The following is a 12,545-nucleotide window of genomic DNA, read 5'->3' on the forward strand; positions in this document are numbered from 1 at the left end:
CTAAGATCTACATCCACGTGAGAAAACCATCATTGCAGTAGCAGAATATGTGCTCTAAAAGGTATGAGAATCTTTAGAACAACAAAAATAAAAAGTTTTGTGTACTTACTTGTACAAGCCTCCCGGAGAGGAGGTGCCCATGTGCCATCAGGCTGACAAACAGTGGCGGTGGGACGAACAAGAGGAACAATAAGCCTGTATCCTGGGCGACACTCATAGTCTGCTGTGAACCCAGGACTTACAGGGGGCACAGGATTACCCTTGGCTTTCATAGATTCGTATCTTGGTATCTCATCACAGGCATCTGGGCATGAGAGAATAAGAAACGAAAGTAAACCACGGATTCTGGCAGGTCTTTGGAGAGCTTATGGTTTCTCAGGGAATTCCTACATAATAAAATGGTAATATGTAAATTACCATCACTCCGCTACGCCCACGATTGGGCCAGCAGGAGGCGCAGGGGGCGGGACTCAGGGTGGCTGGGGTAGCTGATTGGGCCAGCAGGATGCTGAGCTGGCGCCGCAAGCTCAGCGTCTGTGTCATGGCTGCGCCGGAGGCTTTCGGAAGGCCTGGGGCACCGGCAGACAGCTGGCCAGGTCCCCCGCGATCAAAGGCCAAAGCGGGGGACCTGGCCGGCTGTCTGCTCCAGCGCAAGGCCTTTCGAAAGCCTCCGCAGCGCCAGAGGCTTTCGGAAGGCCTGGGGCACCGGCGGACAGCCGGCCCGCTGGTGCACCAGGTGCATGATTAAATCATGCACTGGGCCTCTAGTAAGGTGAATATTCATCCAACAGTAAATTAGAGACAGCAGCAAAATTTTTGGTTGTAAAATATACTGATAGGTGTGCGTCCTTCCCCAGTGTTTCTCAGTTCATTGCACACTCACCTCTCCCCTAAGACAACTTTTACAGTATGTAGCCCTAGATCAGAGTCCTCTAAAACAGTTTGAAATGCAAACTGATGGTGACTTGTCACTTCAGGCTCAGTCTCAGGAGGCAAGTTCCTAGAGGCCAGGGTCATATGCCTTCTTTTCCTGCTACACTCTGTGCCCAGTGGGTGCTCAAGAAATGCTATGGGTAGAGGTAATCATTATTCAAGTATTGTGGATTTCATAGATAGAAATAAATATGGACTAAACTATTTCAAAATATAAGACTTCATTTCATATTAGCGAAATGAGCATTTTTGCAAGTGAGTAAACGCCATTTAAAATCAAATTGTAGCCTGAACCAGTTTGGCTCAGTGGATAAAGTATCAGCCTGCAGATTGAAGGGTCCCAGGTTCAATTCCGGTCAAGGGCATGTACCTTGGTTGCGGGAACATCCCCAGTAGGGAGTGTGCAGGAGGCAGCTGATCCTTGTTTCTCTCTCATCGATGTTTCTAACTCTCTATCCCTCTCCCTTCCTCTCTCTAAAAAATCAATAAAACATATTAAAAAATAATAAAAATCAAATCAAATTGTATAACTTTGAATAGCCTCACATGAAAAAAATTCTGCTTTCTTAACATAACTTTAAGTACACAATGGACTCTTGAACAATGCAGCAGTTCGGTTCAGGGGTTCCCACACAGATGAAAATCCACAGGTGACTTTTGAATTCTCTGTATCAGTGGGCGATGGGTTCCAGGACACCCCATGGATATAAAAACCCCTGCATGCTGGTCACTTAATATAAAGTGGTGAACAATGCCTACAGTGTGTCCTCTGCATTGTCAGATTCCCAACTGCAGATAGATAAAACTGTTGGTTGTTTCCAGGGACGTGAAACCTAGATACCAGCAGTTTCTATATATTTACAGAAACAAATGCAGGCATAAGTGAATTCGGGTAGTGCAAACCAATGTTGTTCAAGGGTCAACAGTAATTTAACCTTCCTTCACAGATCAATGGATCATACATGACCTCAGAAGCTAGCTCCCTGAGGTAGCTGTATGGGCTGTGTATCCGATATATCCCTAATGCTTTTAGAACTTTTTACCTCTGATATTTATGGAGGGGGGTAGTTTTCACTCCTTTGTCATTTCTACTTAAGCAATTTGCCTTCCTGTAAATTATCTGTGGGCTTGAAAACCTAACAAATCTCTTAGAACAGTTACATACAATAATGTGATGGAGACACACACATCCAGGAAAGCCCTAAAAGGCTAAAGGAATGCAGAGGCCTCTCCTATAAAGGTTAAGGACCTAAAGTAGATCTATTTTGCTCCCTAAGGGATCTTTCCTCTTTTACTCCCTGAATCTTGGTCTTATTTCAGATTGAGAGACCAGTAAAGAGAACTCTAAACACGTGAAATTTTACTCTTCTTTCTTATCATATTCTAAATTCTAAAACTCTATATCTACCCAGTCCAACATTTCATTTCCATCATCCACCTACTGGCAGATGTTTTCAACATGTCCACAATGCTGCCCTTGATATCCGAATGTTCCTCACTCAACTGCTCAAAACAAAGCAAATGCAAAAAGCAAACCAAAGTCCCTAGTAATTAAAAGCATTGTTTAAAATAACAATGCTTTTTTATTGATAAACTAGAGGCCCAATGCATGAAATTCTGCAAGAATAGGCCTTCCTTCCCCCGGCTTCCCTCTGGCACCCGGGACCTGGGATTCCCTCACAGCCCTGGCTTTGTCTGGAAGGTTGTCCAGAAGGACATCTGGTCTAATTAGCATATTACGCTTTTATTGTTATAGATAACATTACATTTACTGAATACCCTGAGCTAGATATTGTCATTTTCAATAGGAAAACAAACATGGGCTAGAAATTCTATACAATTCTGTTCAGATACAAATGCACAACATTATTCTAGAATTTCCTGGAACCACCACGAAAGAAATCATGTAACAGCATTCCCACAATTAAATTATATCAGTGTCCTTTGTTTTATGCATTCAATCTCAGTAACTATCTTGAAAGCAGATAAAGGAGAGAGGATTCCTAATATGACTTTCACATGTAGTGTCTATATGGAAAAGTCAATAAGATAGTTTAATTCATTCAACTAATTTGAAGTATTTCTTCCCACTAACATACACCATGAAAGACATGCTTCCACCAATGTGCATGTCAATGTTCGCCAACCAGTTGATCACAAGCTATATACACTGCAATAATTGAATGCAACACCACATCTTTTAACAAGCAAATTTCTTCCCTTGCTCAGAACACTGAATTTTTTTCCTATGCTAATGTTTAAACTAAACATTCCAGGACCCAGAAAAATAGCACCTTAACTTAGTTTTCTCTAGGTAGTTTAAATATAATTATTATTTGGCTGCAATGCTACACTTTAACATAGATGACATTAAGTAAGATGATGGGCTGCATTCAGAAAACTCGGCAATGTTCCAGATGGGTTTCGGGAAAATGAAATCGTTTTCTGCTATGGATCAAGAGAACTGCTCACCTTGTCTACACTTGCCAAAATTGGGTAAGCACTCTCTCCCTGCTTGCAAAAATTAAATCACTTTCTGACATGAGTATACACACCCCTGCCCAGATTGGTGCCTTCAGAAAAGCATGGTTCTCACCAAACAGGACCTCCAGTGAAAGCTGACAATCCTGCTCCTCCCACTGTCTACACAGCACCCTATTTTTAAACTTTCGTTGCTTCCCAAAATGCAGACACTGGCATCTACACCTGCCAATTTTATTTCTCACTGCCTCATTTGTAGGCCTACGAAAATCACTAAATTACTTCCAAAGTCATTAAGTGGCCTCCTTGTTTTTCAAGGACTCCTAACCCTTTCGTCCTCAGTAGTTTTAGTTGCCCTGTCTGGAACATCTGGAGCTACTGGTCACTCTAACTGAAAAGTTCTCTTTGGTTCCCTGGACAGCATGACCACCTGGTTTTCAGCTTGTCCTCTGACTGCTCTCCCTTCTCTGCCTGATTGGATAATGTGACATTTCTAATAGGCAGTTCTAGGAACTCCTGTTATTTCATTCTGCAGACTCCCCTGGGCGGGCAGATATACTCCCATGACTTCATTTCCCCTAAAAAGAGCTACCTCTCAAATACCTCCCCATCCTAGATCTCTGGCTGGGGTGCCAAACCTGTATATCAAATTGCTACCCCACACAGCTCCCCTGGGCAAGTGTCATGCTGTCTCAAATAACATAATAAATGTGCTCTATTGATTCTTCACAGGCATACCAAGCAAACTAGTGAAATTGTTTCCACAACTGAATGCTTGTCCATCCTCTAGTTCTATCCTTACTTCCACAGCCACTATCATTTATCTGGATTGTGACCAGAGTTTCTGGATTGGTCTCCTTACCTACCTTGGCACTATTCACTCAATTCATTTTTCATGTTGTTACCAGAATAGTATTGATATGACACAGTGACCAAGGACCTTCCAAGTCAGGTACTTGGCAATGGATCCCCAATGCCCTCAGGATAATGTCTAAGGATCCTTGGCATGGCTAACAGACTTAAAATCCTGCTTTCTCTTGCACACTATTGTCAAGCTATATTCAATCCCTTGTGGTGCCCATTAAATTACTTAAATTACTTTAGCACTGTAGGCCTCCATGCATTATTTTACTTCAGTTTTGACCAGAGACCCTGTCATTCTTCCCACCCACTCATCCTTCAGTGGCATCTTAGATGCCAATTCTTCCTTGAGGCTCTTGACATCTGCCACTCAAAATACTGGGATGTCATCATGATACCCCAATATACTTTTAATATTATAATTCTTTATTATTCTCACTAGAGGCCCGGTGCACGAAATTCGTGCATGAAGGGGGGTTGTCCCTCAGCCCAGCCTGTACCCTCTCCAATATGGGACCCTTCAAGGGATGTCCGACTGCCCGTTTAGGCCCGATCCCAATAACGGGCAGTCGGACATCCCTCTCACAATCCAGGACTGCTGGCTCCCAACTGCTTCCCTGCCTGCCTTCCTGATTGCCCCTAACCGCTTCTGCCTGCCAGCCTGATCACCCCTAACCACTCTGCTGCCAGCCTGTTTGCCCCCAACTTCCCTCCTCTGCCGGCCTGGTCACCCCTAACTGCCCTCTCCTGCAGGGTTGATCACCTCCAACTGCCCTCCCTTGCAGGCCTGGTCCTTCTCAACTGCCCTCCCTTGCAGGCTGGGTGCCTCCCAACTGCCCTCTCCTGCTGGCCATCTTGTGGTGGCCATCTTGTGTCCCCATGGGGGCAGGATCTTTGACCACATGGGGGCAGCTATATTGTGTGTTGCAGTGATGATCAATCTGTATATTACTCTTTTATTAGATAGGCTAGAGGCCTGGTACAGGGGTGGGGGCCAGCTGGTTTGCCCTGAAGGGCGTCCCAGATTAGGTGGGGATTCCCTTGGGGCGTGGGCGGCCTGAGCGAGGGGCCTGTGGTGGTTTGCAGGCGGGCCACGCCCCCTGGCAACCCAAGTGGAGGCCCTGGTATCTGGGATTTATTTTCCTTCTACAATTGAAACTTTGTAGCCTGGAGCGGAGCCAAGCCTGGGGCTCCCTCTGAGGCCGGCAGCCATTTATGTTGGGGTTATAATTGAAACTTTGTTGCCTTAAGCGGGTGGGCCCGGCCAGGGTGTGCGGAAACCTTTGCTTCCCCTGTTGCTGGCGGCAACCCTGGCCTGCTCTCTCAAGTTCCATTCTGCCGCCATTTGTTTGAATTTGTTTACCTTCTATAATTAAAACTTTGTAGCTTGAGTGGAGGTTTAGGCCTGGCAAGGGCAGGCAGAAAGCTTGGCTTCCTCTGTTACCTAGGAAACCTTGCTCTCTGTGGCTGTAGCCATCTTGGTTTGGGTTAATTTGCATGCTCGCTCTGATTGGATGGTGGGTGTGTCGGAGGTATGGTCAATTTGCATATTTGTCTATTATTAGGTAGGATTCCCCTCAAGACTGTCTCATTTATCACTGCATTTCTGGTACCTAGAACCAGAGCTGAATGAACATAGTTATCAGATCTATACACTCTTAGATCAAAATTAAATTCTTTATTGTTCAGCCAGCTTGTTTCAGAGATATCTGCATAGCATAATTTTTTCTTCAGCCTAATTTTTTTCTTCAGGTTTTGCCTTTATTCAAAGTTTTTTTTCTATTGGTTTAGTTATGTTTATTTCTCTTTACTAGAGTTTTAAATTTCTTTCATGTCAAAATATTTATGCTTAGATGAGCCCATTTTCCATTACTGCTATTATTAGCAATAGTATTTTAACATTATCAAAGGTGGACTGTAGGCCAGCAAGTTTCAGAAGCAGCAGCGTGGCTCCTGAAGGAATCAGTCTGAAGGAATCAGTCTGAAGAACATCATCACAGTTGCAGTGAAACAGCCTGATTTCAAGAGTCAGGCAAGTGCCAACCGAAGCCACTCAGATAAAACAAGGCCTTGGCCAGAAAAGGATGAAACCTTCAATTAGATCTGGAGGACACTCCCTCGGGTAAGGCTGACTTCTCGTTTCAGTAATAATTCTTATTTAAATGGCAAACATTTTACTGTATATGCAGTATCACCACTGTCTGATGTAACTGAGGTGGAACCTTTGCCTTTGGCTACTACAGCCCCCCAAGCTCACTCTGGCCTGCACTTCAGCCAAGGGCCTAACTGCTGATATTTCTACTGATAGGAGAGATGCCTTTGGAATAGGTCACGATTTGGAATGTTGTAGAAGCAACATGGCTTTCTTACTTCCAGCTGAAATTTAAAAATGGCCTGTATGTTCAGAAATTATTGGGTGCTATACTTTTAGCTATTCTTAAGATCCCAGGGCATTCTAAACCTGACTCCACAAGGAATGCAGTCCTTAAAAGGAACCCACAACAGTCAAACCTTTGGTATGGCCAAAGGGATATTTCCCCAAATGATAACGTCAAAAATCTGATTAGCGACCAACAACTGGCCTCAGGAAAAGAAAAACAAAACTGGAAATCTGACAACTGTTGGTTTGATAAAAAGCAGCAGCTCCGGTTCAGGCCAAATAACAGCCCAGTCCAACCAGAGGCTCTAAAACTCCCACACCTAACTCGTGGGCACGCATTAAACCATTGGCCCACTGACAAAATGCATCAATATTGGCGGGCACCTATTAATAAGGCCACAAAAAGTACCTATTTGTCCCACTTGTCTAAAGTACGAGCCAGGAAAGCCTGATCCAACTGCTGCCAGACATTTTAAGTTGCCTAATGGACCACTCTATGTCTGGCAAATGGATTTCGTACAGCTTTTCCATCTCGCGGATATGCATATATTTTAGTCGTGGTCTGTATATTTTCTCACTAGACTGAAGCTTTCCCAGCAGACAGGCTACTGCTTCTGCTGTGGCTAAAGTCCCTGTGAAAAGACCACCCCCACCTAGAGAAGCCCTCCAGAGCCCAGAGGGGTCAGGGAACCCATCTTACCAGTCAGGTGCTTTGACAGTTTTGTACAACACTTTCACTGCACTGACCATGCTCAAACCTCAGGCTTAGTCAAATGCACGAACAGCATTAAGACTCACTGACAACATTTGCAGAAACCCTCCAAGTACCTTGGCCAAAAGCACTGCAGTTGGTTTGATAAAAAAAAGAAGCCCTGCTTCAGGCCACATAACCACCAGTCCAACCACTGTACACGCATTAAACCACTGGCCCACTGACAAAATGATAGCACCTATGCATCAATATTGGTGGGCACCTATTAATAACCACCCAGATCCTCCTCCTTTAGAACTCAAACTCTCACCCTTGGAGATAGTCACAGAGAGCCCAATGCACCCAGCCCCTCCCTCTGTTGATGGACAAGAGGTCAAAGGAGATATACTTCAATATTATAATGACTAAGTTCTTCTATCAAAATTAACCGTTTTCTGCCCTGGCTGGGTAGCTCAGTTAGTTAGAGCATTGTCCTGATACGCCAAGGTTGCAGGTTCGATCCCTGATCAAGGCTCATACAAGAATCAACCAATGAATGCATAAATAAGTGGAACAACAAATCAATGTTTCTCTCTCTCTCTCTTTCAATAAATAAAAATTTTTTAAAAAGAAATCTTTAAGAAAATTAACCAATCTTTTCACAGTGAACTCCAGGGAGATGAAGACCTTAAACAACACACTGTGCGCCGTGGACACTTCCTCTTTTGGAAAAGGCTCTTTGCAACCTCGCTACAAAGGCCCCTGTCAGGTCCTGCTAACCAGCCCTTCTGGGGCCAAACTCCATGCAATAGATTCCTGGATTCACGTGACACATCTGAAAAAAGCACCTAATCCTGACTGAACCTGCACCCCATCTGGTGACCTGAGGGTGCAAATTTCCCAAAATTGATGCAGAGTACACCTGATGAGACAGCTATCCCAAGATGTTCAGACCAAGCCAATTAGAAGGTTTAAAACTCACGGAAGCCTCTCTTTCATAGACTATTAACTGATCGTGGATTCTTATCCAATTCATAGTCTCTGAATTTGCAACCTACAGGCCGTCTTATTGACAAGACATTTTGTTCCAGTTTCTTTTGAGAGCAATACTGCTTAATTGCTTCATGTTTTATACCTACAGTATGTCTTCCCAAAGCTCTTACTTATTTCCATTCTGAGTATGCCTTTGGGGATTCACTACTCCACCAGGCAAACTGGAGAAGGGTAATTCCTGGGAGATCTCACTGCCCCTCCCCATCCCTCATTACTCAAATGATAGGTTTACAACCTGTACATTTTCCTCTGACACGGAACATGACACTCAGCAACGGTCCTTCCTGGCATCAACGAACAAAAGGCCACTGAATCCAAAGACCTGACTCTTGATCAGCAATGATTTTGGAGAAAAATCATTCAAAGGGAGGCATGTGAAAATTAAAAAATAGAAATCTCATTTAAAATGGAGTCAGGAGGCTAAATGAGAAAACTCACACACACATAAGCAACACATATCGATGGTCCCAAATGTTAGAGACCTACCATGCATTTCCCACAGGAAGTGATACTATTTTGCTGCCTCAGCAGGAGGAAGAGAAAGATCCCTCCTTGCCTAGTCAGCCAATGAGACTGCCAGAACTCAGCCAGTGAAAAGTCACTGTACCTCAAACTTTCAGTTCCTCTCCTTTCTTTCTCTGGGCTTGTTCTTGGTTCACCTGTAGACCACAGGTCCTGAAATACAATTCTTGGTTGTTCCCGAATAAACTCATTTGGTGGAGAAGTATGTGGCTACCTATTTGTTTAAGAAATAGATAACAGAAACTTCCTCTTAGAGGCCAGAGGAGTTTTGTTCCTGAGCTTTTAAGAGCCAGCTGAATATTATATTTAACTTCCTGCTACTTTTTTTTTAAAATATATTTTATTGATTTTTTACAGAGAGGAAGAGAGAGGGATAGAGAGTTAGAAACATCGATGAGAGAGAAACATTGATCAGCTGCCTCTTGCACACCCCCTACTGGGGATGTGCCCGCAACCAAGGTACATGCCCTTGACCGGAATCGAACCTGGGACCCTTGAGTCCGCAGGCCGACGCTCTATCCACTGAGCCAAACCGGTTTCGGCTAACTTCCTGCTACTTAATAGTTATACAAGAGTGTTGATATTGAGGCAAAACAGTGAGCATTTGTAATCACAAGTGTGACAAGACACACAAGATCTCTGTATTCTAGTGGGAAGAGAACCAAAAACATCGTTTTGGAAGGGTAATTACAAGTTAGGATGAGTGTGTATGAGTGTGTGTGTGTGTGTGTGTGTGTGTGTGTGTGTCTACCTGAGATAGGATGGTCACAGGTCCCTCTGATGGGGTAACAACACTAATGAGTTGGAAGTATAAGGAGGAGCCAATTATGCAAGAGGCAGGAGGACAATGCTCCTAGACTGAGGGACAGCAAGTGCAGAAGCCCCGAAGTGGCAGAGTGTGGCCTGTCTCAAGAGCAGAAAAGCCTTCCCTCCCACCAGCCATTTGTTAAATGCTGTCAGAGAATCATGCGCCTTCCCTCCAGCGCACCTGTCTGGGCTTATAACCCTAGTATCAAGCCCAGCTGGTATGGCTCGGTGGTTGAGCATCGACCTATGAATCAGAGGTCAAGGTTCGATTCCCTGGTCAGGGCATATGCTCTATTTGTGGACTCCATCCCCAATGGCGGTGGGGGTGTGCAGGACGCAGTTGATCACTGATTATCCCTCATCATTGATGTTTCTATCTCTCTCTCCCCCTCTTCCTGTCTGAAATCAATAAAAAAAAATATATATATATATATATATATTTTTAAAAGACAAGTATTGGCCCTGGCCAGTGTGTCTCAGTGGGCTGAGTGTCAGCAAAAGCATGGAAAGGTTACCAGTTCGATTCCCAGTCAGGGCACATGCCCAGGTTGTGGGTTCAATCCCCAATCAAGGTGGGTTCAGGAGGCAACCAATCAATATCTGTCTGTCTGTCTCCTCTCCCTCCCTCCCTCCCTCCCTCCACCCCTCCCTCCCTCTCCCTCTCTCTTTAAAATCAATTAAAACATTAAAAAAAGAGAAAGACTTGTATTATGGTTTCGTTAGTCACTCCCAATAAATTTTAGCAAATATTTTATTTACTGATTGCCTACTATGTGTCTGGCACTGGGGATCTAACAGTGAGAAAAACACAGTTCCTGTGTGTGGTGTGCAGACAAAGAGTGAAATAAGGATCATGAAAGTAGGAATGGTTTGTTATTGGTCACCAGTGTGTCCCCAGAACCAGCACAGGGCCTGGCACATACAAGGCAAATAATTTATTAAATGAGTTCTCCTAAGGAGAGAATGCAGCATGCAAACTGTATACTATGTAGTGGGATACTAAAAATCACTGGGTATATAAACACACATGCATATAACGACATTGGGAATACACTATAAAGTATTCGATGGTTGTCCTTTGTGTATATTTTATACAATAAGCATGTTGTTGTCTTCTAGTATATTAAGTACTTAATCCAGTCAACGAAAAAGGAAACTTATTTCGTGAATAAGTCCCAGGTTTAGTTTATGACCTGTAGGGAAAAACCTTATTAACATTATTGTCCATTTCTTGGGATACTAATTTCTCGCTGGGTTTGCCTACCAACGTATTTAGGTTACTTTGGATAGCCCCTCAAATATGACTCAACCTTATTAAAAAAAATAAAAAACAAAAACAACGCCAAAAATACATTTAGTAATTGAAAAGGATACTGCGTATATTTCATGGGAACAAGAAGACCTCATATGAGCCTAACCAGCGGTTAAGGACAACAGGGGTTGGGGGCATGCGTGGGGAGGGGTGTGGGATGGGAATGGGGGGATGAGGACAAATATGTGACACCTTAATCAATAAAGAAATTAAAAAAAAAAAAAAGACCACACCGGGCGCAACAGTCAGCCAATCAATGCTCACACAAATGTGGGCAACAAGGAGCCTGTTAACTTTAATTACAAAAGCACTGAGCGCCCTTCCAAAACCACGCCTCTCACTCAAGGGCTCAGCGTGCGCTCCCCAGCCCCCACACAGAGGAAGCGGCGCGCTTCCTCGCCCCACACTCCGCAGCCCTGCCCCGGCCACTTCCCTTCAGCACACACCCGATAACACCCGGCGGGGCACCAACCCCCGGCGGGGCACCAACCGCCGGCGGGGCACCAACCCCCGGCGGGGCACCAACCCCCGGGCATCACACCGCGCAGGAAACACAGCGCGAACACCCACCACGGGCGCGGCGCGGCCCCTGGCAACGCCCCCCCGCACTGGGGCTCTCCAGAGCGAGCAAGCCCTCACCCGGAGCGCCGGGCCTGCGCTTCCCGGCCCGCTCGGCTCAGTCCCGGAACACCTGCCCGCTTTGGCTGAGGACGAGCTTTGGCAAACCCCGGCCGCGCCCAGCGCCCAGCGCCCCGCGAGTCTCAGTACAAGCCGCTGTCGCTTCGGGGTCCTCCCTCCCCTGGAGCCGCGCACGGCACAACCCGGGTCAGCTCTGCCCAAGCCCCGGACCCCTTAGCCCGACCCTCCACCCCGACCTCTCCCCGCCCTCTCCCCGCCCTCGGCGGCGGTCGGCCGGCTCCCCAACCCGCTCCAGCTCGCTCCAGGAGCGCACCCGCTCTCCAGCCCCCTACCGGTGGAGGCGGGTAACCAGAGCACCAGCGTCACCAAGAGAGTCCCAGCGAAGCTCCGAGCAGAGGAGGGACGGCGAGGAGGCGCCCTTCGAGGCCCGCGAGAAGCCGTCATGTTCCGGGAGCGGGGATCCGTGGGCCAGCACCCGACCCAAGCAAGCCTCAGACTCTAGAAACCTTGAAGGCGGAACCCCAAGTGGGCCTGGCTTGGACCACGCCCGAGCGGAAGTGCGGCTAGGGGGCGGGCCCAAATAGCGGGGCGATGGGCGATAGGCGGGGCCTCAGGCCAGGAGGGGAAGGGGCGTGGCCTGGCCGCGCTCCCACCCGGCGGGTTCTGGGCAGCTCAGGCTCCGCCCGCGCCGGCGGGAGACGGACGGTTCCTCACCTGACTAGGTTTGCGGGAAATGGTGGTTCACCGCCGCGTCCTCAAACAGGCAGTTACCACCCGACTCAGGAAGGGTGGGAAGGAAACGAGAGCTGGCCCAGTCATCCTTGCGCCCTTTCCGGAGCCCGGGATGGAAAAATAAAGCTCATGGA

The 12,545-nt window shown here is 46.3% G+C and overlaps 1 protein-coding gene across 7 annotated transcripts in view; it reads right to left on the bottom strand.

Moving 5' to 3' along the window:
* Positions 1-12,226, bottom strand: part of CD46 (CD46 molecule) — a 46,509-nt gene extending 34,283 nt beyond the window's left edge. For 4 of the 7 annotated variants that reach the window (XM_079761153.1, XM_079761152.1, XM_079761150.1 and 1 more), the window contains exons 1-2: positions 12,012-12,224; positions 110-304 (exon numbers count right to left, since the gene is read on the bottom strand). In XM_079761153.1, coding sequence (XP_079617279.1) covers positions 110-304; positions 12,012-12,123 — 307 coding nt within the window. In that variant the 5' untranslated portion in view covers positions 12,124-12,224. Of the gene's footprint in view, positions 1-109; positions 305-12,011 lie in introns of all 7 variants that reach the window. The other 3 variants (XM_079761149.1, XM_079761148.1, XM_079761151.1) reach the window with 2 other exon arrangements.
* Positions 12,227-12,545: the final 319 nt, after the last annotated feature.

The sequence above is a fragment of the Cnephaeus nilssonii genome, assembly GCF_951640355.1.
Source record: "Cnephaeus nilssonii genome assembly, chromosome: 21".
NCBI classification, from domain to species: domain Eukaryota; kingdom Metazoa; phylum Chordata; class Mammalia; order Chiroptera; family Vespertilionidae; genus Cnephaeus; species Cnephaeus nilssonii.